This window comes from Podarcis vaucheri (assembly GCF_965113315.1).
Source record: "Podarcis vaucheri genome assembly, chromosome: 3".
NCBI classification, from domain to species: Eukaryota; Metazoa; Chordata; class Lepidosauria; order Squamata; family Lacertidae; genus Podarcis; species Podarcis vaucheri.
Genome location: NC_138761.1, coordinates 95,901,318 through 95,928,975, shown reverse-complemented (window position 1 = coordinate 95,928,975; position 27,658 = coordinate 95,901,318). Strand labels below are relative to the sequence as shown.

The following is a 27,658-nucleotide window of genomic DNA, read 5'->3' as shown; positions in this document are numbered from 1 at the left end:
TAAGTAAAATAGCTCCTCTGGTGCTGTTAAACGCTTACCGCGTAATGACACCAGAAACACTGTGCTGTTTATCAGAAGATAGTGTGCTGCATACAATGTACAACACTGACACTGTGTGTCAAAAATATTTGTTTTATTCTTTCATTGAAACGAAGGCTGGCATAACCTAGATTTTTGAGGGGGAGGGGGAGAGAATTAGATCATGTTTTAAAACTAGTTAAACAAAGTCTTGAGTCACGGTCAACCACATACCAGCTGGAGAAAAAGCTAAAACAGGAGTATTTCAATGAAAGATCAGCGTCGGCCCCCCGCAAATATCTGTTGCACAGGATACAATCAATTTTACTCGATACAAAACAAAAATTCACAGAATTTTAAAGATGGGCTTTCTTGAGAGCCACAGTTCACTTGCAACAGTGCTTACGGCAGCTGGCCGAGGGGGCTTCTCTCGGCAAAAAGGCCACTGGAGTATCCGTGGGATGCAAAGAGATGTTCCGTCAAACTCCTGCTCAAAGTCTCTCAAGAAACAAAGTGTCTTCCTGCTCTCACAACTCGTCCTTCTGGGTATCCCAGTCATCGAGATCTACATCACTGAGATCAATATCCTCTTCGACTGGCAGCTATAAGGCAACCAAGCAGAGTGTGAATCAAGTTTACAGGTATCCAGATGCATAAAACTAGTGTCTCCATGTGCTTCTTTGAACGAATTCAGAAACTCTGCTCAAACCATGACAGGAAGCTCAAACGCACATGGCCAACACACAAATAAGACTCTTATCTATGCCAGCCATTGTTGCAGGAGACTTCTTTGCTTTAAAACAAAGGTTTAGCTACCTTTCAGTTTTTGCACCTTGACCAACAACCTTATTAAATGTGTCCTCAAATTAGAGGATAAACTTTTGCAATTTAACTAGAGCAAGAAGAGCCAAAGTGGTGCCTTTATGGCATTGTGGGCTACAACTCCAACCATCCACTTGCCATTGGCTATACTGCCTGAGGCTGATGGGAGCTGTAGTCCTAAACAGCTGAACTGCACCACGTTGGCAGCCCTTGAACAGACAGCTCTCACTCCTCCACAAAGATGTATGCAGCTCATTAAAACTTTGATATTGAAAGGTGGTTCAGGCTTCCTGTGAACTTGCTTCACTCTCAATGCCATCAGCAAGTAGAAAACGCTAACCAGAGACATTTATAAACTGAAGTTAGCAGGTATATATTAAGAGAGTACTCTTTTATTTAGCACAGTGGTTTGTTGCAAGAGTTTTGTTAATAGAGCATCACACGCAGGGAAGTTGCCAAAACCATCTATAGCAGTATATGATTGGAATGTAAGACCATAAAACGGGCGGGAAGCTTTAAAAGAGAACTGCAATCAAAGAAATATGAGAGAGACTGACTACAAGTGGAAAAAAGAGGTTTTCTGATGAGCTAAACAGCAGGAGAGATATGGCAATACTATAGACCAGGCATGTCCAACAGGTCGATCGCTAGAGTGATCGCCTGTGTGGTCCTCACCGATACTCAAAAAGGGCATCCCTCCCCTAAAAAAGCTCAACAATTCCTGGCAATGACAATGGGTAGATCACAGCCAGTATTTTTTATATACTGGGAGTAGATTGCAGTCTCTTGGAAGTTGGATGTGCCTGCTATAGATGAATAATGAGAATTGGGATTTTAGCAGTCTATGACAGACAATGTAGTACTCCTTCAGATGTTGTGGACAACAACTCCCATCAGCTGCAGACAGCATGGTCAATGGTGACAGATGGCTCGAGTTGTAGTCTGGCAACATATTGGGGGGGGGGCACCAGGTTGGCTATCCATAGTCTACATGAAGACAGAACAGATGTTTACAATGCTATTAAATCTGATCTGGTAATGGGCAGCCTGGGGGAAGACGCCCCATTCAAAACCACAAGCTATGGAGTGGATTGCAAAAGAGCACCATTTATCCCCAAACAAGCACTAAAACAAAATGCTCTGATGCGCACAGTTCAAGAAGGCACTTCTTACCTCGCCATCTTTGCCGTCCCATGGCTCTACTGTGTTAACTTTTGGAAAAGCCCCTCCACCTACAGGTGCTGTGGACCCTCGACCAACGGAGAGTTCCCTAAAAGGAGAAGGTTCCGTCATGTTTAGAATTTGCTTTTGTTTTTTTGAGTGGGTGAAAAAATACCATACCATTACCAAGTCTGAGATGGCATAATTGTTTTCCACCACCCAGTGGGCAATATAAGGTCTCCTCGTTTCATTTGCTGCACCTAAAAAACGGTTACCTAACACGCTCAGAAGGTTTACGCAAAACCAAGCACACGTAACCTTTAAAGGGTTGAAGTAAAAATTAGCTCCGATATAATGGGAAAATAAAAGCAACCCTAAGAATGATTTTCAAGTCCAGTAGCATTCTTCTACCAATGCAAAACAACAACTTGTGTCCAAACCTCGAGGGGGGAAAGGCATATGGTTCTTGCAGTTTGGATACCATCAAATGGAGCAAAACGTACGCAGAGATTTCCATACCTTAGGAACTCGTTAATTCCTTGCTCGCTGAAAGATCCTTTCAGCAGTGCAAATTTCATCTTCCGAGCGTTCATGGCTGCCATGGCTGGGTAGCCAAACCCTCCAATTCCAAAGGAGTTTTCAAGATCAGACTGAGCTCCAGCTTCCGTCCACAACCACCTGGGGGGCAAAAAAACCCACATCACCACCACTGTACATGAAGGTCAGTTCACATCTGTATGCCTTAAAAAAACTAGTTTTTCCTTCCTTTGCTTCGACACCTTGGTTAATGCTCGTGAAACGGAACACCAAAGCAGGACAAGGGTGAGGGAGGGAGAGAGAGAAAGCTGGCTGGAGTGTGCAGTCATACCATCCAATCCTAATCCCTGATCCCCTGAACATAGGAAGCTGCCTAATCCTGAGTTAGAGCATTGCTCTATCTTGCAGTGTACTGACTAGCAACAGGTTTTGCTGGGTTTCAGGCAGGGAACTTTCCTGGCTCTAACTGGAGAGGCCAGGGATTGAACTAGGACCTTCCACATGCAAGGCAAATACACTATCACTGAGTTATGGCCTTTCCCACATGTTACATTCATAATAATAGCTGCCTTTGCATGTCTGAATGGGGCACGTTCTTTTGCAGAATACAAATGACCCACCCACTAAAAAAGTAACGGGTCTGGCAGCATTTCTTCCTTTCTATGCGTTTTGATGTGACTTACCCCCACATCTTCTTTTTGTATTTATCTGCCAATTTCAGCATGACTTCCAGGTAGGAATTTCTACCTGCGGCTCCTGTTATGACAAGACAGGAAGGGGCAAAAATGTTTGAGGCACTTATTACAAACACGATTGGGGTGGTGGGTGGGAAGAGACAACTAGCTTTTTCTCGCTTTTATTTACCTGTGTCAAGAATATGGGGCAAGACGGAAATGATGCACAACTGGTGAGCATCGCAAGTTTGTTTCAGAACATCTTCATTGATGATCTGAGAGAGAGAAACACACACATGCCTCATCACCCATGAAATTACTAATGGTTAAAGCAGGCGTGGGGAAACCTGTGTCACAGGCCCAATCTGGCCAAGCACAGTTCTTTATCTAGCTCTATCACTCTCCCCAAGACATGCTCCCTTGTCCCATCCCATCCTACAATGAGTTGGCCATGCAGATGAGATCTCTTCCTACATGGCCCGTTTGCTTCATTTCATCAGATTATCAGGACAAGAATACCTCTAGGAGTTCAGGCGGTGGAGCATTATCTGAGAACAGGTCTAGAGCGCGAGCAACAATATCCGATTTTGTCCTTCCACCTTCGTAATCGACGGGCTCTTCTCCCTTCTGGAAGACCTTTATTGTCGGGAACCCACGGATCTGGGAGGTTTCAAATGGTAACAAATCAGAGCCACAAACCTGACAAAGCAGCGATAGCCACTGGGAGGCTACACACTTTCTACATAAAGCTGCTTTCCTGCATAGCAGGAGCGACGTCCGAGCACATATACCTACATTTAAAAAATACTACTAATTCCTGGCTGTGCTCTCACTCTGCTTTTGTTTTAAAATGCAGTACATTAACTTGCTGAAGCAAAGTGCATATCACTTTATTAAACTCCCCCGCAAAACCCTAATTGAGACAACTATCACGTATTTTGAAGAAAAGAACACTGCTCTGCTCAACTCACCCCATATCGGCTTGCTAACATCTGGTTCACTGTAGCATCTACTGCAGCCAATTTCACTTTTCCCTTTGTCTGCTCCTTCACTTCTGTTGCAGCTGCTGCCCATTCTGGCTCCAAACTGTGGGAAGAAAGGTGGGGTTTTTGCGTGTTTGTTCCTTTTTTATTTTATTTTAAAGATCACTACTAATTAGCAGCGGCATCCAAAATCTTAATATTTTAAAGCACCTTTTGTCACAACTGAAATAAGAGTGAGACTAAACCAGGGGTAAAAGCAAGGGGGGTCCCCTCAGGAGGTTGTCAGACTCCACCTCTACCACGAGTCCCAGCCAGAATGGCCAACGGTCAGGAATGAGGAAGAGTTGTAGTTCATAAATGTCTAAGGGCCACAGGTTTCCCACCCCTGCTCTGTAAGCTATGAGCTTTCCAGACTTGTTTGTGGAGAACATGAGGGTAGCTGGCACCAAGGGGACTGCACTGAAATCAAGAGAGAAAACCCCAGCTTAAGGGAAGCAGAAGATGTTCATCATTTTCAGCTGTCACAAGCTGAAGAGCAATCCTTTACACTGTCCATGCGTTCAGTTCCACTGCAGCAAGGTTCACTTCTGAGCAGATGCGATACATAGGATTGTCCTTACACCGGAGTACTGAATAAACATTTCAGACACCCGCCGATAAATTTTGAGTCGTACTTTGCACCTGTAGCAAGTAAACGGTGCCTTCAATCCACTTACTTTTTGCAATGCCCGCACCAAGGAGCATAAAACTCTACCAGCCAGACATCTTCGCTGTTCAAGACGTTCTTATCGAAGGTGTCGTCCGTCAGGTCAATCACATCCTTTTTGCCCGAGCCACCGCTTTCCCCGCTGCTCTGTAGTTCAAAACACAAAAGGCCTCAAATTTAGTTTGAACGCCTTTGCCGCAGTCTAGCAGTAGTCACTCCACATGGGCACATGGGAGTTGCAATTGTAAGCTACAAGTCTGTGGAGCGTTCTCTGCATGTATCTATGCCAGGGCAGCCAATGTGGGGCCTTCCAAGTGTTGCTGAACTACAGCTCCCATCATCCTTGGCCACTGGTCATGCTGGCTGGAGCTGATGGGAACTGTAATCTTAACATCATCTGGCAGGCGCCATGTTCGCTATCCTTGGTCTATACAGTGGTACCTCTGGTACATACTTAATTCGTTCCGGAGGTCCGTACTTAACCTGAAACAGTTCTTAACCTGAAGCACCACTTTAGCTAATGGGGCCTCCTGCTGCTGCTGCGCCGTTGAAGCACAATTTCTGTTCTTATCCTGAAGCAAAGTTCTTAACCTGAAGCCCTATTTCTGGGTTAGCGGAGTCTGTAACCTGAAGCGTATGTAACCCGAGGTACCACTGTACTCTATGGCAGTCCAACGCGTCGATAGTGAGATGGATTTTGGTCGATCGCACTACGGTGGTATTTTTTGTGTGTGTCCTCTTTCCTCCTCAGAAAGAGAACTTTTGCCTCCCTCCCCCAAACCTTAAAGTCTCTCATTGGCTCTTAGTCACGGCACTGCCATCCCCGCTCGTATTCCCCATTAGTTGGCAGCGGTGCCACTCCCAGAAGAGCCTTGCGTCTACAGCCACGCAGTCTGCCTTTTATTTGCTGCCAGCGCCATTGGAGGCGCTCCGGCCCCAAGGAAAACGAATCGGCTTTGTTCCCGGTGTATTGGTCTTCGATGTCTGTCGATCAAGCGCCACTGATGCTTATCACTGGAGAATATATGTATGGTTAAGGCTGACCTGCTTTAATAACTTGCGTTTTATTTCTCCGTGCTGACTGCCAGGGTGACCAAGCACTGCCAATGATTGGCTGAAAATGAGCCTCTTCTAGCCGCCTAGCAGGTTAGGTTGCGAGGCCTCCACCCCCCTCCTTTTCTACGCTTATTTATTTATTTAACTTGAATGACCTCGGAGGGGTGAGAGAAGGGAACGCTTCCTGAAGTCTAATGCCCAATAGCAGATCGGCCACAGAAGGAGTCAAGAGAGGCATCGACCAATGGCACTGGAGTACAGTTAGCACTCTGCCAGCCAATCAATTTCTGCAGTGTTAATCACTGTCTGGATTTGGCAAGGAACTGGATTGTACCATTCACAGATAAGGGGGTTCTAGGCAGCGGGAGCAGTGGACTGTTCCATTCTCAAGTTAAGGGGGGGGGGAATTTAAGCACAAGCGAAAAAAGAAGATCCCGCAGAAGCGAATGAAGGATGGAAAAGCTGAATTGGTTTTCCTTCTTGTCTGGGTGTCTGGTAGTTCAAAGGCTGTCACACTTTCCAAAGCAGGTAGCATTCTGTCTCGCTGAGTTAAGACGATAAAGCTATATACACCATTATTATATTATCATCACCAGTATTACTATTAATAATGATTTGCTAGTCGCTGACTGCAAACAGGTCTCTTAAGAAATTTACGAGAGATGAAAAACCATAAACAGCAATTGCTTGGCTTGGGAATGAATGCATGCCATTCTCATTTCCGAAACCTGGAAAGGGAAGATGTGATTCCTTGCGCTTTAAATGTGAGGTGTAGTTTCTTGTTACCGTCTTTGCACAGTCATAGTTTTTAAATCAATTATTTCAGAAGGCCTAGGCCCTATTGTAAAAAAAAAATAAGTGCCCAAAAGAAGTCCAAAAGTTATCATTTTCACGACGAATGGGAAATTGAGTATTCCTTTGTGATGGTGAAAGACAAGTTGTTTAATTTGTAACGCCTCAGTGTCCTTACCAAAAAAGGGTAAGTTGGAACGCCACTATAATGCTCTCCACTGTAGTAAATTGGCTGTTGATTTTCCACTCAAAAGTGAAATGCGTAAACTTAAGCTCAAAGCACTTAAATCAAAATTAGCTGCTCAGCAACAATTACTAGCAAAATCCAGCTCACATTCTAACAATGCAACCATTTCATCCTTCAAGGTGAGCAACCTGATTGCTAAAAATGGCAAATGCTAGTTTTTATTCATATGATTTTTGAAGATTCCGGTACCAAAGAAGAACTACTTGGGATGGCTTCTTTAAGAGAAAGAACTACAGGTCAGGAAATATGGAATTCTTTCTATTCCTTCATCCTTGCTGCCATCACTACTGATGGAGTAAAAGCCATGACAGGTCAGGTTAATGGATTTATTGCCATTTGTCGACAGCATGGTGATTTCCCTGACTTCCTTGCATATCACTGTATCATTCACCAGCAAGTTCTGGCGAGCAAGAGACTGAATGCAAAGAATGTCATGGACATAGCTTTTAAATTTTAAATTCAATTCGTGGAAAATCACTTCAAAGGCAGCTTTTCAATCTCTCTCTTGAGGAAGGGCAGCCAGAAGTAATTTTACACACAGGTGGCTCAGTAGGCACAAATTTTTGCTAAGATTTCACAATTTGTTGAAAGAAATAATATCCTTTTTGAAGGAGAGGGGAGACGAGTACGCTCAGTTAGAAGATGAAGCGTGGTTGTTTGATCTGGCTTTCCTTGCAGTTTTCACACATAAACTTAGTAATATGAACCTAGAACCTAAAAATAAATGCATTGGAGACTTGATGAGCATAGTTTCATCCTACAGAACCAAATTTAAGCTAATGATGGCTGACCTTACAATCAATACCTCTGGTCACTTTTCCTAACATGCAAGACAATCTGGGGGAAAAATCCTGCCTTTGTTTTCCAAACAGAGAAGTATGTGATCAAAATTGGTTCTGTTATTCAGGAGTTCAAAAAGAGATTTGGTGACTTCCAAAAAATTGAATAAATTGTAGAGTACAGTGGTGCCTCGCAAGACGAAAAGAATTCGTTCCGCGAGTCTTTTCATCTTGCGATGTTTTTCGTCTTGCGAAGCACGGTCCGTCGCAACTGCGCCTCTTCAAGCGGCTTTAAAAAAAAAGCGCAAGACGTTTTCGTCTTGCGAAGCAAGCCCATAGGGAAATTTGTCTAGCGAAGCAACGCAAAAACGGAAAACCCTTTTGTCTAGCGAGTTTTTCGTCTTGCGAGGCATTCGTCTTGCGGGGCACCACTGTACATGTCATTTCCATTCAAATCCGATTTGGACATTAAAAGAAATTGCAGTCACTATCAGTAAAAATTACTCATTGCGCAAACCAGATCTTGAAAATGAGATACTAAGTCTGAAAAATGACATTTTTCTGAAGGCCCATGAAAGAGAAAAATGATTTTGGAGGTTTGTGCCTAGACAAAAATTTCCTAATTTGAGAAGATGCAGCGAAATTCTACACTCATGTTTTGGTTCAACTTATTTGCATGAATCTGCATTTTCATATCTAAAAATGATGAAGAGTAAGCAACGTTCCAACATGACAGATAAAACATCTTACGGATTCTCTGAAGCTGGCTCTCACCCAGGACTCACATGGTATCTAACAGACGGTTAACAAAATGCAGACCCAGGCCAGGTGTCATACTAACGACGGAGGCAAGCAGGTGTTTTAAAAATATATATTGATTTATAGTATAACGAACGTTTCAGGTTTCATGGAAGCTACTATCATTTCTTATTATTTCTCTATCATAAGTAAAAGTAAAGGGACCCCTGACCATTAGGTCCAGTCGCAGACGACTTTGGGGTTGCGGCGCTCATCTCGCTTTATTGGCTGAAGGAGCCGGCGTACAGCTTCTGGGTCATGTGGCCAGCAGGACGAAGCTGCTTCTGGCGAACCAGAGCAGCACACGGAAACGCCACTTACCTTCCCGCCAGAGCGGTACCTATTTATCTACTTGCACTTTGACGTGCTTTCGAACTGCTAGGTTGGCAGAAGCAGAGACCGAGCAACGGGAGCTCACCCCGTCACGGGGATTCGAACCGCCGACCTTCTGATCGGCAAGTCCTAGGCTCAGTGGTTTAACCCACAGCGCCACCGCTCAGCCAAATATTATGTGTTTAAGTTGAGGAATGACAATGGGAGAGTGTGGTAGATCACTGCCGGTTTTTTATACTGGGTTAGTAGATCGCAGCCTACTTGGACATGCCTGCTCTATGGCATCTTTACTATTTAATTGATTTACAAACCTGCTTTCGTTCCTGTGTATTTTAACTAGGTTTATATGGCCACCCAACAGAACGTGTTCTCTAGGTGGCTCACTTAAGACAAAAACAGCAGTATCAGAATTGTAGAAAGCGGCACAAAATGGTTCTTTTTGATAGGAAAAAAAATAAAAATAAATGGATGCAAAATAAAACAAAAAACAACATAAACGGTAAGCCTAGATCGCAAAACATGTGAGTTATTTGAAAGGCATAGGTTAGTGGTAGCCAATGGGCTGCCACTCCACCCCCCCGGCCATGTCATTGGCACTCCCAGCACCAACCAGCCCCAGCCAGAGTGGCTGATGGTCAGGGGTGATGGGGAGCTGTGGTTCACCAACATCTGGTGGGTACGATTTTGGCCACCTGGCCCAGGTGAATAACTGGTTTTGGAAAGTCCATAAAGGTGACAACTGATGGGACTTTTTACCTTGCAAGCCTTGAATGGGCGATGCCACTAAGACCCGGAAGCATTTCAATTCCATCCCTGCCCCCCCCGTCTGCTATTTCATTCTTTGCCAGCCATCGATCCCAAAACACACTTTTATTTCCACTTAACCTTCTGCCGTCGCTACTCCCCACCTAACTGTATTTTGATACTTACACAACGTGCCACAAATACGTCATAGGAAAAGACCAATCCTGCTAGTTACTCCTCAACGTGCATTAAGTTTGCCACGTGTGACTATGTTCTAGTTTTAAATGGGCAAACACACTGCACTGCTTTGCACTTTACAACAACAGCACTTAAAAAAAAATTCTTTTTAAACCTGTAATTAAAATCCTTATACACTATGCATTTTTTTTTTTTAATGCAGACCAATCCTCACCAAACTGCTCTCCAATTATAGCTTGAGGGATGTGCCTAGAAAACACATTCACGAAAGGAAACAATCTGTTGCTTCTTTCTGCCTGGACGTACCTGTCTTCCATAGCTATGGCCCCCTCCTCTGCCACTAAGACGATCTTTCACCATTGACCGGATGGCACTTAAAGCAGCATCAACGATAGCGTCGCTTGTCCTGCCCCCTAAGAACGTAAGAGAAAGACGGCAGGACTGTTTAGACTGGCTCCATGTCAGATTCTGTCAGCACTGTCTTGTGATGTGATGGAGCCTTCCAACAGTCACCAAGAAGGCAGTAAAACTGCAGTGCTGCACTGGGAGAAAGCACAGATGCCAGAAGGAATGAGTCACAGATGAGATGCAGTGGAACATCCTGCCTCCTTGCAAGTAGGCTTGAAAACAGCCTTCTCTCAAGCCCAGTTACAATAAAGGAGGGTCAAAAGAACACAGTTGGGGAGGGAACAGCTACCCCGTCCTCTCTCAGCTGTGACTCCCTAACCACCACGCCCACTTATGGCAATTTTAGTACAAGAAAATGAGAAGGTGTGATGATTACCTTTACAATACATGGCCTGATTAGTTAGGAAACAAGAGGGGGCTATAAGAAGTTTCATTTAATATGCTCATCAGCGTTTCCCAAACTTGGGTCTCCAGCTGGGTTTTTTGTGTGTGTGTTTTTTGGACTACAATTCCCATCATCCCTGACCACTGGCCCTGCTAACTGGGGTGATGGGAGTTGTAGTCCAAAAACAGCTGGAGACCCAAGTTTGGGAAACACCGAGTTAAGTGTATAAGACTCAACAATCCTAGTAAAAACCACCACTTTTACAGAAGTACCTTGGTAATCTTCTGGTCTGTTCTTGTTGGCACCAAATATCTTGATAGTGGGGAATCCTCTGACACCATACTGACCACCTAGGGACTTATGTTTATCTGCATCCACCGCCGCAACTTTCACAATACCCTGCAAGAAAGAGACTTTCAGTTGAGGTAGGATTGATCCACTTGAGAATGAACACTAAGCACCACCTTTAAAATGGGGTTGAGAGGGGTTAATAGGGTTCTATGTAGGATGTCACACATTAAATTTTGCCCAGATGAATGTGGTAAGTCAAGGAATCTGCTCATGAACACACAGTATGTGCTTGGCTTGAACATTAATAAAGCTGATTTCAATAAAGGGCTATTTTTAGTTCATAAGAGAGTAACTTTTACCAAGTTCAAAAAATGAGAATTAGAGCTGTATGAAACTTATTCTCCATTTAAATGTAATCAGAGGAATGATGAATTGATGGGGTCAGTCTTGAATTTTAGCAGGTGTTAACCATCCTGATCACAGGATAACATGATGGAAAAGATCTAGAACAGGCTTCCTCAAACTCGGCCCTCCAGATATTTTGAGACTACAATTCCCATCATCCCTGACCACTGGTCCTGCTAGCTAGGGAACATAGGAGTTGTAAGCTAAAAACATCTGGAGGCCGAGTTTGAGGAAGCGTCATCTAGAATAATATAGGTATTGCTACAATGATGCAGTTAAGGTAAGAAGAATTTAAGATGAAATAAAAGTACAGTGGTACCTCTGGTTGCGAATGGGATCCGTTCCGGAGGCCTGTTTGCAACATGAAAAGAGTGCAACCCGCAGCGGCGCGTCTGCGCACGTGCAGGTTGCAATTTGCCGCTTCTGCGCATGATGTCATTTTGGGCTTCTGCGCATGTGTGAGCAGCAAACCCAGAAGTAACCCTTTCCGGTACTTCCGGGTCGCCGCGGGACGTAACCTGAAAGAACGTAGCATGAAGCGGACGTAACATGAGGCATGACTGTACTGCTTAGTAGCCTACAGTCTTGGGAGTGGCCCACTTCAGACAATGTAACAACTCTAAGGAATTATGGTTTATTGTAGCAAGAACAAGCAACAAGCTAAAGCACTCCCTTCGCTTCTCCTTGCACACCCAGCAGCAAAGGGGACTTCCTAGTTTTATTGAGCTGCATCTGACTCGGGAAACTGTGGTTTGAATGCTCCCTTACAAACCAGGGAGCTCTCCTGTGTAAAACGGGACATCGCACACGCCACTTTTGCAATCGCAAAACTGTCAAGTTAAGGCTCCAGAGTGCTTAAAATGAAGATTGCAAAACAATACGCTTGTTCAAAGCAAATAAGAAACGCGTGTTACAAAAGGCAGCCACCTTCCAAACACCAAGAGAGAAAAAGGCCACAGCAGCGCTGTAGGGCACGTGCTTTGCCAGGTCCACGCCCTGGCAGGGCTGCAAACGCTCCTGTCCCAACCCCTGGAGAGTAGCTGCCAGTCAACACAGACTGGCCTCTCCCAATCTCCAAATGCCTTGGACTACATCATCCCAGGCTAGCATGGCCAATGGAATCAGGGACAATGCCACCAGGTTACAGAAGGCTGCGCTAGAAATGTCATGTTGCGGTTACTCACTTTCAGTGCTGTTGCAGCTTTCTTCCATTCAGGTGTCAGTCTTTGGCAGTGGCCACACCTTAAAGGGGAAGAAGAAAACACACACACACACACAGATTTAAGAACTCTTTTGAATCCAAGGTGCACAGGAATCCAGCCACTTAGAATATTTTGCAGGAACAGGGAACGCAAAGAACATTCATTGAATTTCAAGCAACACCAAAGGTTTCATTTGTTTTATAGTTTGGTATCAGTGCCTCCGTGGCAAGTGGAGACACGGAGTGTGGATGCAGTAGGAGCTGATGTGGCAGGCTGGTTTGTGTGTCTGTCTTTAGTGTTGATAAAAGGGGGGGGAGCAAACAAAACAGCAGAGGCAGCTGGGATGGCGCCATTTACAACCACCTTATAAATCAGGTGTGTTGCAAAGGTTGAGAGGAGAGATGGCAGCGGGGCCAGCTCTGTGAAAAGCAGCCAGTTGAAGGGGATGCCAAGCCAAGACAGATAGTAAGGAGGGGTAAGAATGATGAGGCTTGATGGCTGCAGAAACAGAGATAGAAAGAGAAAGAATGAAACCCAGGAGGAATAACCCAAACATCAGTAACCTTCTGCTTGCTTCTTTCACACAGAGAACGTTGTGGAATGCGGAAACAAGTTTGCTGTAGCGCTGCATGCGATAGTCAGCGTTTTTATTCACCCCCCCCCATAAAATGCTCAACATCTCAGGCCAGGCCCCCCTAAAAAAAGCTCAACAAAACAAGTCTTGCCCCCCCCCCCCCAAAGCTCAACAACTCTGGCCAACACCCCTGCCTAAAAAATGCACTCTCCTCCCTCCAATGACAATGGGTAGATCACTGCCAATTATTTTATACCAGGAGTAGATCGCAGTCTCTCGGGAGTTGGATGTGCCTGGTCTAGAATGACCAGAACCCTCCCTGCCATGATGGAAGATGCAGATCAAACCCTCCTGGCTCATCAGGTGAGTGAGGAAGAGGCAATGCAGGGATCAGCTGAGGAAGGGGGTGCTCTGTGCTTTATGTGTGGGTGAGGTCATGTATTCATGGGGTGCCCATATGCAGCCTCCAGAGGAGTGGCTAAGGGTGATTGTAGCTGTCATTCTCGGAGGAGGGGAAACCAACTGTTGACCTATACATATGCTCAACATTTGTGGAGGAAACTCTAAACAGACAAGGTCCCCATACACCAACTCTCACTTGTTACTGGTGTGCAACTGGCCACTGAGGGAACATGGGCAGCAAGAAAATGGAGACTGGAAGTTGCAGCCCTGCTCCTCACTCACACATAAGATCTTGATGCCCTTCAGACATTTTGGTCTACAACTCCCATCAGCTGTCTGAGGCTGATGGGAGTTGTGGTCCAAAACATTTCAAGTGCACCAAGCTGGTGAATGTTGGTGCAGACAGAACACACCCCAACAGTAATTATTCCCCAGAAGATGTGGCTCAATCGTTACTCACCATGGTGCATAGAACTCTACGAGCCACAAACTGTCGCTGTGGAGGACCTCTCTCTGGAAGTTTGTAGGTGTCAGCTCTATAACATCGTCGCTGGGAGAATATAAGCCGTTGACAGCAAGGAAGAACGAGCAGCTTACCATTCCTAAAATGCAAAATTTGAAAAAAAGTCAAGTCCTTTCAGAGAGACAAGCATCACCGTTGCTGCTTTTATGGCAAAGAGAATTTGTGCGTGTTAAAGCAAGGGGGGAAAGTGACGCCAGAGAGCACCACCAATCCCAACAGGAGAAGAATTGTTATTAGGCTACGTGACACACCCATGCCCCGCCTTTGCCATTAATTTGGTGCTGCCTCTCTCTTCACACAACCACAGTCACCAGAGCTCAAAGCACAAGGGGGGGCTTCCAACTGGATCCCTTCCAGTCGGGATTCAGGCCTCATCATGGGACTGGATCCCTTCCAGTCGGGATTCAGGCCTCATCATGGGACTGAAACTGCCTTGGTCGCACTGGTTGATGATCTCCGGCGGGCTAGGGACAAAGGTGAGAGCTGTTTCCTAGTTCTGCTGGATCTCTCAGCGGCGTTCGATACCATCGACCATAGCATCCTTCTGGACCGTCTTGAGGGGCTGGGAGCTGGGGGCACTGTTATACAGTGGTTCCGCTCCTTCCTCCTGGGCCGTGTTCAGAAAGTGGTGGTGGGGGATGAGTGTTCAGACCCCTGGGCTCTCACTTGTGGGGTGCCTCAGGGTTCTGTCCTCTCCCCCATGCTTTTCAACATCTACATGCGGCCGCTGGGAGAGATCATCAGGAGGTTTGGGCTGGGTGTTCATCAGTATGCGGATGATACCCAGCTCTACCTCTCTTTTAAATCAGAACCAGTGAAGGCGGTGAAGGTCCTGTGTGAGTGTCTGGAGGCGGTTGGAGGATGGATGGCGGCTAACAGATTGAGGTTGAATCCTGACAAGACAGAAGTACTGTTCTTGGGGGACAGAAGGCGGGCAGGTGTGGAGGATTCCCTGGTCCTGAATGGGGTAACTGTGCCCCTGAAGGACCAGGTGCGCAGCCTGGGAGTCATTTTGGACTCACAGCTGTCCATGGAGGCACAGGTCAAATCTGTGTCCAGGGCAGCTGTTTACCAGCTCCATCTGGTACGTAGGCTGAGACCCTATCTGCCTGCGGACTGTCTCGCGAGAGTGGTGCATGCTCTGGTTATCTCCCGCTTGGACTACTGCAATGCACTCTACGTGGGGCTACCTTTGAAGGTGACTCGGAAACTACAACTAATCCAGAATGCGGCAGCTAGACTGGTGACTGGGAGCGGCCGCCGAGACCATATAACACCAGTCTTGAAAGACCTGCATTGGCTCCCAGTACGTTTCCGAGCACAATTCAAAGTGTTGGTGCTGACCTTTAAAGCCCTAAACGGCCTCGGTCCAGTATACCTGAAGGAGCGTCTCCACCCCCATCATTCTGCCCGGACGCTGAGGTCCAGCGCCGAGGGCCTTCTGGCGGTTCCCTCATTGCGAGAAGCAAAGCTACAGGGAACCAGGCAGAGGGCCTTCTCGGTAGTGGCGCCCGCCCTGTGGAACACCCTTCCAGCAGATGTCAAGGCGATAAACAACTACCTGACATTCAGGAGACATCTTAAGGCAGCCCTGTTCAGGGAAGTTTTTAACGTGTGATATTTTATTGTATTTTTGGTTTTTATGGAAGCCGCCCAGAGTGGCTGGGGAGGCCCAGCCAGATGGGCGGGGTATAAATAATAAATTATTATTATTATTATTATTATTACTGGTTTGTGTCACATACATTGTGTGCCCTTTTACAGGTTAGCAGGTCTTGTACGCGGCCTGACAACACATCATTGTATAGTTGGTGCTGTACAGAGATAATTCTCCCGATAGCTTATTCTTTCATGGAGTCCAAGTCAGGGTTCTGTAAAGACTGGATTCACTCCAGCTCAGGCTGCAATCCTCTTAAGACACAACAGACATGCACAGATGTGTGTTGTATCTCAAGCTTCTTGGAACTCAAGGCACTAAGCTCTTCTGCTTCCAGTGTTGACTGCACCAACCGGCACAATTTATCACACCACATATCATTTCACCAGTATGCATTTGCAGTGGCTTTATTCCAATAAAAATGGCTGTTAATTAAAAAACTGTAGTTCATTACTAGAATAATATGGCTAACATGCTTTCCTGTCTTTCTTTCTTTTTTAAAAAAAAGGACAGCGATAAAACCACCTCTGACTTAAGCAATAAAACTCCTAGCCCTTTTGCAAAGCTAAGCAAGGTCTGGTATGGTTTCAAATTGGATGGAGAACCATGTGTTGAGATTCCTGCACAGCAAGGTATTTTCCCTTGGGGGTCCCTTCCAACCCTACAATTCTATGTTCAGCACCACATCCCATTTGAAAAAATCCAGTCTTTAGTACGTATGTATTAGTAGAGCCCAGGGTAATTGTTTGCAGCCCAATAATCCTGCTCATCAGCAGTTGTAGTTGGCCCCATGAGCACGATTCCAAGATAAAACAGTTAATGGGTTTCACATGAGTGAGCTACATGGACAAATCATTCCAACATATACCAACCAACAGGTCATTTTATGAAGACCTAAAAGAACTTTTCCTGCTAGCATTAATCTCTTCCAAAACCTGAGTCCAGAAGAAAAGAGTGGGGTGTGGGTGTGTTTAAACATGTAGCTGTTATCCACAGCAAAGCAGACTGACCATCCTTGTTCTCTCTATTCTTAACTAGCAAAAGGTCTGTTTTAACATGTGAAAGGAGATGCCTTTGCAAAAGCAGGTAGCATCAAGCCATTTCCACCTCACCCCCCTTTTTAACAAGATCTCATCACAGAAAATTGGAATGTCTGCTCTATGCATTGCATTTTAGGAGTATTTGCCTAGCTTGGCATAGCTAAGAGGGATCACCGCAGTGGATAGGCTGACAACTTGAGATGACACACCTTCCACCTCATAACTTTTACGTTTGCTTAAGAGTAGGAAGACTACTTGCGCTGTGCTAACTACGAATGTATACTCAAGAGCAGGGGTAGGCAGCCTAAGGCCCAGGGGCCGGATCTGGCCCACGGATGGTCCGGGAATCAAAGTGGTTTTACATGAGTAGAATGTGTCCTTTTATTTAAAATGCATCTCTGCGTTATTTGTGGGGCATAGGAATTTGTTCATTCCCCGCCCCGCCCCCAAATATAGTCCAGACCACTACATGGTCTGAGGGACGGTGGACCGGCCCACAGCTGAAAAAGGTTGCTGCTCAAGAGGCTCACAGAGGTTGAGAGGACTTATATCAAAATAAGACAGTGCAAGCAGGACCAAAGCAACAATTATGTGGTGTGCATCTTGTCTACTGGCTAGAGCACCCTTTCTCAACCATCTGGGTCCCCAGATTTGTTGGACTACAGTTCCCATCATCCCTGACCCCCCCACTAGCTAGAAATGATGGGAGTTGTAGTCCAACATCTGGGGATCCAAGGTTGAGAAAGGCTGGGCTGGAGTGTTGATGGCGGCCTAGGGAGGCCCAGGTTGAAAACCCTGTTCAGCCATGAAGCTTGCTCTAGACCACCCATCAGCCAAAGCTACCTCACAGGGTCGCTGCAAGAATGAACAGGTATGGGGAGAAATCATGTACGCAACCCTCAGAGCTCCTGGGAGGAAGGGTGGGTCAAAAAAAATTGCATATAATACATTACACTCATAATCTTTCGCAGCAAAGCCCTAGATCAGGCATCCCCAAACTCCGCCCTCCAGGTGTTTTGGGACTACAATTCTCATCACCACTTGTCCTGTTAGCTAGGGATGATGGGAGTTGTAGTCCCAAAACACCTGGAGGGCTGAGTTTGGGGATGCCTGCGCTAGATGGACCATTGGTTTGACTCTGTATTAGGCAGCTTCCTAGGTTCCTGCTCTAAGGAAACCCCCAACCAGCAGCAAAAATTGAGAAAGATGCAACGTCTCTCTTCTTCTAAAAGGATACTTGAGCTTTGTTTCAAAACGTAGTTCAAAAGAAAGCAATTTGGCGCACCCACTCCCATGATCCAAAATATTGATCACTCCTATGATCCAAAATATTGATCACTCCCATGATCTAAAATATTGATTCTGGGCAGGGTATAGAAACCACGATCCGTTTTCAGTCTGGACAATAGAGCTGGCTTCTTCCACCCACCCCAAACCACAGCCGCCCAACAGGCCTGGGCTTCCCCCATATCCATTAATAAGCTTGCAACGACCCCCACCCTCCCCGACCTTGCCATTAATTAAAGCCCCGGCACCTCTTTCCTCCCCCACCACCCACGCGCGCCCCTTACCAAGCAGAAAGCGCCTCGCGCCGAACGCGCCCATGTTGCACTCTTAACAAGCTCCTGCGCTCTCTCTCCACGCTCCTGCGACTTCCCCTCCGGTTAAGGGCACCCAAAGCTTCGCCGATTCCAGCCGTGGCCGCCGCTCATTGGCGCTCCCGACGTTCCCTCTTTTGCATAGCCAATGGGAATCGGACGGATCAACGCCGCCGAGAGAAGGTTCGGCAGGGAGGAGCTAACTCCGTTCGGGAGAAAGAAAGAAAAGAAGAGCCGCGAGGGGGAGGAGCCGGCGCGAAGATCCGCTTCCTCTAAGCCATAGAGATAAAGGAAGGAGGAAGGCGCCCGTCGCCACCTGCAAGCGCAGGGTTCTTTTCAATGGTGGTGGTGGGGTCCCCCCTACGCTGTGGGTTTCTGGATCCCGCGACAGCCCCTATCTACATCACTGCTGGCGCAGTATGTAAAGGACGCCTCCTTGGTCTGTTTTTGTTTGGGGTCGGCTTCAAGTGCAGCTGTAAGATCTCTTAATCATGAGGCTAAATCCCATTATAGTAGTAGTTACAGGTAAGTAGCCGTGTTGGTCTGCCGTAGTCGAAACAAAATGAAAAGATTCCTTCCAGTAGCACCTTAGAGACCAACAAAGTTTGTTATTGGTATGAGCTTTCGTGTGCATGCACACGTATCTGAAGAAGTGTGCATGCACATGAAAGCTCATACCAATAACAAACTTAGTTGGTCTCTAAGGAGCTACTGGAAGGAATTTTTTCATTTTGTTTCCATTATAGTGGAAATCTCCTTTTCTAGATGAGGTCACACTCCCTTAAGGAAGGAGGGTTACTCCTTGGCCCACCGCCTTACGTTTTGAGCATCGGGTGGCAGTGGTGCATTTTCACAGTACTTGTCACATTTGCACCAGATACTGGCTTCCTCACCTCAAAGAAGCATGGGAACTTTCAAGGTGTGAGATAGCCCTGGGTCTTATATACCTTAGGTGCCTTAATACATATACAGTGGTACCTCGGGTTAAGTACTTAATTGGTTCCAGAGGTCCGTTCTTAACCTGAAACTATTCTTAAGTACCACTTTAGCTAATGGGGCCTCCTGCTGCCACCACGTTGCCCGAGCACGATTTCTGTTCTCATCCTGAAGCAAAGTTCTTAACCTGAGGTATTATTTCTGGGTTAGCGAAGTCTGTAACATGAAGCGTATGTGACCCAAGGTACCACTGTACTGTACAGGGTGTTCGAAAAGTAAGTATTACACCTTTGGACAATGTACTACATATGGTAGGTGTATAGTTCCTTTTCGAACACCCTGTTTATCTTCTAACACTTTATGACGTTCCAGTGGGGCTCTCTGCTTGTGGTTCTGTTTGCTCAGCCCAGTTCTCAAGCAATACACACCAAAGCCTTTTCAGTGGTGGCTCCTTCTGTCTTGAACTTACTTTCTAGGGCACTCCGCAAATACTCCTTCCTTACATGCCTTCCATCGCATGGGCGTAACCAGGATTTTTGTTAGGGGGGCAGCATTTTGTTGGGGGGGGGGAGAACTTTTGTTAGGGTGCAGAATCGACATGATTGGTCAGTTAGTTAAGTATTTCTATCGTTTTACTTGATCAGGGGCAGCTGCCCCCCTCCGGCTATGCCCATGTTCCATCGTAATCCTATATACTTCTTACAGAGGCATTCGTTACCTGATGGCATCTTACTTGATGGATTCCTAGTTTTTTCTTCAGATCTATTAAACATGTTTTATGTTTACATTTTAGGGTTTTTATGCAGTTTTGTTTTAATTCTGTTTTCTCTGTATGTTGCTTTGAGCACAGTTTCTATGGGAAAGCAATAGATAAACTTAATCAATGGGTGGTTTCCAAGCCTAGCACTGAAATGACACTGAACTGGGCTTTAATTTTGCAAATGTACAATGAGCCTTACTTTATTTTTAGTCGTAAAGTGTTACAGCACTAAACAAAAAAACAGAAAACCACGGGGTGGATAAACCTATTTATTTGTTTTTAATGTATGCAATTGCAAAAGCTAAATGCATCCCAGCATTCAGTGTGCTTTGCAGCAGAAAGACGTATTTTGCCTGAATTGACACGTCATCCCTAACAGATTTGCTTCTGTACTAGAGGGAAAAGGTAATTGCTCCTTGGTTGACTGCAAGTGGTGGATGGGCATTTCAAAAGCTGCAGCCCTGGAGCAGCAAACAAAGAACACCAAAAGAGTAGGAACTGGTTCTTTGCATTTCTCTTGTAAAACTGCCAGAATAGAAGGTGATTGAGAGGTTAGATCAAGTCTTAACAATTTATAAACAACAGGTGATTCCCATAAATACCGATTCCCATAAATACTATTCTAAAGCATTTGAACCACATGAAACGATCAAGTCAAACATTTGTTCCATTAAGCTTGTCTGCTCTGACCACGGCTTGGATGGCACATAATGCTAAACCAGGGTTAAGATTAACCATAGTTAAACCTAAGCTGTCAGACGATCACTTGGTTTATTACATCACAGAATAGTTAAAAGTACCAGTGACAGCAGATGAATCTTGAGAGCAGTTTGTAAAAAAAATTGCTGTTCTCCACTTGTGGATCTATAGCTATTGAGTGATGATGATTCCTTAACCATAGTTAAGGAGGAGCTTCAGGTTTTAACATAACACTAAGCTATGGCTAATGTTAACTAAGGTTTGTAAAGTGACAAGTGACCATTAACCATATTTAATAAACAATAGTTAAACTGCTGGACTGGGTTCACACATAATGCTATGTTATAGTTTAACAAACCTAAGTTTAATAAACTGTGGTTTAGTGTCATGCGTGAACTTTCTCAGACCTCCCATCTCCCTAGCTGGAGGGGCTGGGGGCTGAACTTGCAGCCTCATTCAGGCAAGGTAAGTGCTCTGCCACTAAGCTATGAGCGTTCTATTGCCATCAAAGCGATTAACACATTGTGGCCACCAGAAACAGCTGCATGAGCTTTGTAACCCACAAATCCCACTTCAAAAGAAAGTACTTGTCTTAAAATGGAGAAAAAATGAGGAAGTGCTGCTCATGAACAATCCATTACTGGTGGCAGTGGGCATGTGGAATGGTTTAAAATAGTTTCTTTTCCGCATGGCTATATATATATATATATATATATATATATATATATGCTTTCGTAGATTTTCACGGGTACAGGAATGCAGGTTTTGGTGTCTTCGGGTGTCTTCCCGTGTAAGAATCGGGGTGTCTGGGCCCAGACACCCCGATTCTTACACGGGAAGACACCCGAAGACACCAAAACCTGCATTCCTGTACCCGTGAAAATCTACGAAAGCAAATATCTCACCTCTACGGGGAGGAAACCTTCCAGCTGACAAGAACCTACGAGAAACTAGAAATCCGAAGAGCCACCATCTTATGCCCAGACACCCCGATTCTTACACGGGAAGACACCCGAAGACACCAAAACCTGCATATATATATATATATATATATATATGCAATTAAGTTTCCAATTAACAGCACACAAACATGACAAAGGTAACTCCTGGTTGACAACATCTTACTTGTTAAGGGTGGTAGATATAATAATAATAATAATAATAATAATAATAATAATAATAATAATAATAATAAAATAATAATAATAATAATAATAATAATAATAATAATAATAAATAATTAATAATAATAATTTCTTATTTGTACCCCGCCCATCTGGCTGGGTTTCCCCAGCCACTCTGGGCGGCTTCCATAGAAACCAAAAAACACTAAAATATCACACATTAAAAACCCTTCCCTTCAGATGTCTTCTGAATGTCAGGTAGTTGTTTATCGCTTTGACATCTGATGGGAGGGCGTTCCACAGGGCGGGCGCCATTACCGAGAAGGCCCTCTGCCTGGTTCCCTGTAGCTTTGCTTCTCGCAATGAGGGAACCGCCAGAAGGCCCTCGGCGCTGGACCTCAGCTCCCAGCCCCTCTAGACGGTCCAAAAGGATGTTATGGTTGATTGTATCAAAGGCCGCTGAGAGATCCAGCAGAACTAGGAAACAACTCTCACCTTTGTCCCTAGCTCGCTGGAGATCATCAACCAGTGCGACCAAGGCAGTTTCAGTCCCATGATGAGGCCTGAATCCTGATTAGAAGGGATCCAAATGGTCCGCATCCTCCAGGTGTGCCTGGAGTTGTTCAGCAACCATGCGCTCAATCACCTTGCCCAAGAATGGAAGATTTGAGACTGGGCAATAGTTGGCCATACTGGCCGGGTCTAAAGATGTTTTTTTAAGAAGCGGTTTAATGACCGCCTCTTTCAGCGGGGATCTGGGAATGTTCCCTCACAGAGGGAAGCATTCACCACCCCGCAGAGCCCATCACCCAGCCCTTCCCGGCTTGCTCTTATTAGCCAGGATAGGCAAGGATCAAGGAGAAAGATGGCTGGTTTCACACGTCCAAGCAGCCTGTCCACATCCTCGGGGGTAACAGATTGAAATTGATTCCATGCAACTTGACCAGACAGGGCTCTAGCACTCTCCCGCCCCAGCCCTGCTCCCACGGTGGTGTCTAGCTCCTTCCGAATATGAGTGATTTTATCTGCAAAAAACTTTGCAAAATCATTACATGAGATCTTGGGGACTTTACAAGGCCCAGGTGATAAAGGTGGTTCCGTTAAATTGTGGACCACCTGAAAGAGTGGAGATGCAATAGAGGCGGTGAAGAAAGTCTTCTTCGCCGTCACTATCGCCACTTGGTAGGCTCGACGTTGAGCTCTAACCTGTGTCCGGTCAGATTCGGAGTGAGTTTTCTGCCACCGACGCTCTAGCCGTCTCAGCGATTGTTTCATCGCCCTCAGTTCTGAAGAAAAACACGGGGCTGTCCGGGCTCCATGCAATCGGAGAGGGCGCTTCGGAGCCAGACAGTCGATAGCCCTGGTTAACTCCGCATTCCAGTGGGCCACCAGGGAATCAGCTGAAAAGCCATCAACATGGGATAAAGCATCCCCTATCACTCTCTGGAAACCATTTGGATCCATTAAGTGGCGGGGGTGGACCATCCGAATTGGTCCCACCTCCCTGCAGAGGAGAGTCCAGTTCATGGTCACATTATTCAAGAAACCTGTATGAGTTTTCTTTGGGGAAGCTGAAACGGTGCGATTTGGCAAGATCTGTGTTCGGATTCATCTGGGAGTAGACAAACCATTATATCTTGTGTAGACCAGTGCATTGGGACACATGGTGAAATGACAGTTTAATTGTAGCATAGGCACAAAGTAGAGAAAACAGTAAATAATTTACATAAATGAAGCCAGTTCCACAGTGCATTATCTCTGTCACGGCAGTATGCATACATTCTAAAGAGGTAGTGGTAATCTGCTGAAATCTTAAGTTCAGCTGTGAGAAAATAATGTTCCCTAGGTACTTTCTGACTTGATGATCTTTTTATTGGTAGCACACCACTAAGAAGAATATTATGCTGTTAATTTGCTTTCCTACCTGCAACTGTATGGAAGTTGGTAATCTGCTCACATAGTCTCTAGTCTGAAGACCGCGAACAGCTACATACACTCCCAGATTTGAATACAGCTGCATTTTATCTTGACAGATCTCTGCCGATTGCCCTGATCTTATTCTTTCATAGAAGCGTTTCTTCAAAACTCCTTGAGTCTGCCGCTTCATTTAATTTGCACCAATACGGAATTGTATTCTTGTTCATTCTTGATTCGGTTGAGCAGGTGTGGGCAACCTGTGGCCATCCATATGTTGGTAGACTACAGTTCTTTCCATACCTGAGCATTGGTCAGGCCGACTGGGGCTGATGGACGCTGTTGTCCAACAATCCAGCTGAAGAAAGGTGTGTGGAGGGAGCAGTACCTGTAGTCATAGGACCTATCAGCAAACCGTTACACGGAGAACAATTCTGTAGGAACGTAAGAATGTAAAACCTCAAGCACGAGAGCCCTCTCCCCTCCTTCACTACTACACCCACTCCTCAAAAAAGGCATTCAGGAAAAAAATTGGTTGTTGACCAAGTGCTGTAGGCTCGTCTCATTTTTCATCTACAGCAGAATGTAAGTTATTAACAGTCATTAGACTTCTGTGCTCTCCAGATTAAAAAAAAATCATTGTTTTTCTCATCACTGTCATTGCTGCAATCATTTTTTTTTGAAAGATTTTTTTAAAATTTATCATGTTGGCATTTCTTTAAAAGCAGGTATCTGGTATCCTTTTGATGAGGTGGAATGAACCTCTTTCCATCCTTATTGGACACTCTCGTAAAGCGCCGTACCAATTGCCGAAAGCCAGCTCTTCACAAAAGCCAAATGACACAAATTGGCACATATCCTAAGATGTATTAAGGTTGTCCCGGTGCAAGCCAGCAATATTTCATCACAGGTAACATTGTGGAACATCCAAATAGGTTTAAGGTCACAACTACAGGCTCAGCATTAACCTGTAAGAAGTTTGGGTTTTTTTAAACCCCCATTTGGGCGATATTTGGACCATGAACCAGCATGGTTTATCTTCACCCAGCAGCTGGGACTGTGCCGTTAGTTACTAATATGAAAGCACACAAGCATGAAAATACATTTTTTGGTTGTGATGATAATACTGTTCTTTCAGAAGATTGGAATTTTTAAGACCCCAAGGTACTATTTCTTTCCATTTCCAATTCCATGCACCAAGTAGGTCCCAATGACTTATTTTCTGGCTCCACATCTCTGTAGTAAACACACAACACAAGCCTGGCTTTGATGCAAGAGGAGCCTGCAGTTTTATTCCTTCATAAACCTGTACGTCTGATTCAAGCAAAATACTGCATTTGTTTGCGATCTTCCATTTCTCTGCTTCCAGGGACAGCTCCAGAGACAGGTTTGGACTTGCAGCATCAATTTCCCCTTGCAGGGGGATCAGTTAGGTTGGTCCACTCCCAGAAACTGATAGAATCTGATAGATTTCTGACTGCTCTGGGGTTTTACCCCCAGTGGATAGAGCTGGTTGCGTTTGTGTTTTCACTATGGAATTGCGAGGCTTGTAGGGTCATTGACATGATTGCTGCTGGTGCCATAGATCCCACTTTTCTCCTTGGTATACTGAGGAGCTGAGGTCGATGAAAATGACCAATTGAGGGCTGCAGCAGAAGTGGTATCGATCTTGCTCCAGAGCCAACTGAGCACATGTTCAGGCTTGTAAACAGGCCTACCACAAGGCTGTGGGTTTAGCGTCCATTGTGTTTTCAAGAAACCACCAAGAAGATTGGCTCCATGTCATCCAAAGCATGGTCATTCTTTACCAGGGGTGTGGAGGTCTGGAGCACACAGCGTCTGCCTGTAATTGGATGGCTAAACGCTTCAAGAATGAAGTTACTCAGCTCTGCAATTAATTTCAATGCTAATATTGTGGCAGCGGCAGCCATGGAATTCTACTCAGTAGAATCCAGAGTAGATTCCAAATGTATAGTTAGCAGAGTAAAAGCTTAAATGCATTACAGTGGTACCTTGGGTTACAGACGCTTCAGGTTACAGACTCCCTTAACCGAGAAATAGTACCTCGAGTTAAGAACTTTGCTTCAGGATGAGAACAGAAATTGCGTGGCGGCAGCAGTAGTGGGAGGCCTCATTAGCTAAAGTGGTGCTTCAGGTTAAGAACAGTTTCAGGTTAAGAATGGACCTCCAGAATGAATCAAGTTCTTAACCCAAGGTACCACTGTACAAGATCCCCCCAAAATAGACCAGATGCAATTATATTTCATCCAGCAGATCTTTACTGCTACTGAAGGCAAATGAGCTTAATGGTCACAAATCCAATACATTCAGGATTGACACTGCCCATAAGTATGATGCAACTGGATTTCTTAACTGAAACTTACAATAACTTATAATTATAAGTCTAAACCTTAACACTAAGCATACTATGTACAGAACACCACACCAGAAGGAAAAGAGATAGGAAGAGAGAGAGAGAGAGAGAGAGAGAGAATGAAACCCAGGTTCCTTCTGACCTCACTATGATAGTCAGCATGTCCTTGACAGAAAGAGATAGCTTCTCAGAAGGAATAACCCAAACATCAGTAATCTTCTGCTTGCTTCTTTCACACAGAGCAGCTTTCAGAACTCTCTTGAATTAATTAGAATAGGAAAGACCTCTACACATCAATCAATACTTGATCCGAGCACAATTTAAAGTGTTGGTGCTGACCTTTAAAGCCCTAAACAGCCTCGACCCAGCATACCTGAAGAAGCGTCTCCACCCCCATCATTCAACCCAGACACTGAGGTCCAACGCGAGGGCCTTCTGGCCGTTCCCTCACTGCGAGAAGTGAGGTTACAGGAAACCAGGTAGAGGGCCTTCTCAGTAGTGGTGTCTGCCCTGTGGAACACCCACCAGATGTCAAAGAAATAAACAACTATCTGACGTTTAGAAGACATCTGAAGGCAGCACGGTTTAGGGAAGCTTTTAATGACTGATGTTTTAATGTATTTTTAATCTTTTGTTGGAAGCCTCCCAGAGTGGCTGGGGAAACCCAGCCAGATGTGTGTGGGGGGGTTATAAATATATTATTATTATTATTATTATTATTATTATTATTATTATTATTATTATTATTACTACTACTACTACTACTACTACTACTCAACCCATCTCTCAACCTAACCTACATCACAGGATTGTTGTGACCATGTACCTTGAGCTCCTTGGAGGAAAGGTGGGGGTATAAATGCAATAAAAAATAAATGAAAAGCGGTGCACAGTTGCATCCTGCCATATGATGGAGAGGATGCCAAAGTCTTTTAAACTTATACACACACTTTTTCACTAACACACCCAGTAATGTTAGAGAGCAACTATTGTGAAAACGCAGCCTTTTTCCATAGCAAAAAGGACACACACACATGGACGGGGACACACACACACACACACACACACACACACACACACACGTGTTTTGTGTGTGTGTGTGTGTGTGTGTGTGTGTGTGTTTTGTTGCCATTTCCTGAGGCTCATCGCAAGGGGTCACAACGCCAGCAGGTGGTGCTGTTTGCTTTGATTCGGCAGTGCATAGGGCACACAGATGTTGATGATGAATATTACAGGAAGGAATAATTCACATGTTACTGATGAAGAGTGTTTGCTGGAAAACTGCCCCCCTGCCAGCCACATTTCCTAAAGTGCCCATTGGAAGACATCACAATTCAAGCATTCCAGGAAGCGCAGGAAGCTGTGGAATCACCAGAGACCTGTGGAATTTTTAAAGTTAAAAGCAAGAGCACTGCATGACCATCTCATAATGTTATTAGCACCAAAGCAAAAAAAGTCAACCTCTTTGCAACCACACCCACCTCAGAAAATTTCACTGAGTTTCTCTCTCATCCCCTT

General features: G+C 45.1%; 1 protein-coding gene across 1 annotated transcript; it reads right to left on the bottom strand.

Moving 5' to 3' along the window:
• Nucleotides 1-112: 112 nt before the first annotated feature.
• Nucleotides 113-18,463, bottom strand: PDIA6 (protein disulfide isomerase family A member 6). Its single transcript, XM_082218345.1, has 13 exons — nucleotides 18,307-18,463; nucleotides 13,976-14,117; nucleotides 12,522-12,579; nucleotides 10,914-11,040; nucleotides 10,155-10,261; nucleotides 4,912-5,048; nucleotides 4,184-4,298; nucleotides 3,732-3,872; nucleotides 3,403-3,487; nucleotides 3,222-3,294; nucleotides 2,521-2,679; nucleotides 2,014-2,110; nucleotides 113-620 (listed from the first exon to the last, which is right to left on the bottom strand). Exons 1-13 carry the CDS (start codon nucleotides 18,338-18,340, stop codon nucleotides 546-548), a joined length of 1,350 nt encoding a protein of 449 aa, XP_082074471.1. The 5' UTR covers nucleotides 18,341-18,463; the 3' UTR covers nucleotides 113-545.
• Nucleotides 18,464-27,658: the final 9,195 nt, after the last annotated feature.

Bases quoted from the DNA above. Each gene is read 5' to 3' on its own strand.
- PDIA6 (XM_082218345.1), bottom strand. From the start codon at position 18,340: ATGGGCGCGTTCGGCGCGAGGCGCTTTCTGCTTG. The intron at 3,873-4,183 runs GTGAGTTGAGCA...GAAACCTCCCAG, and splicing joins TGTTAGCAAGCCGATATGGG to ATCCGTGGGTTCCCGACAAT. The intron at 3,295-3,402 runs GTAAATAAAAGC...TTGTCATAACAG, and splicing joins GCCCCATATTCTTGACACAG to GAGCCGCAGGTAGAAATTCC.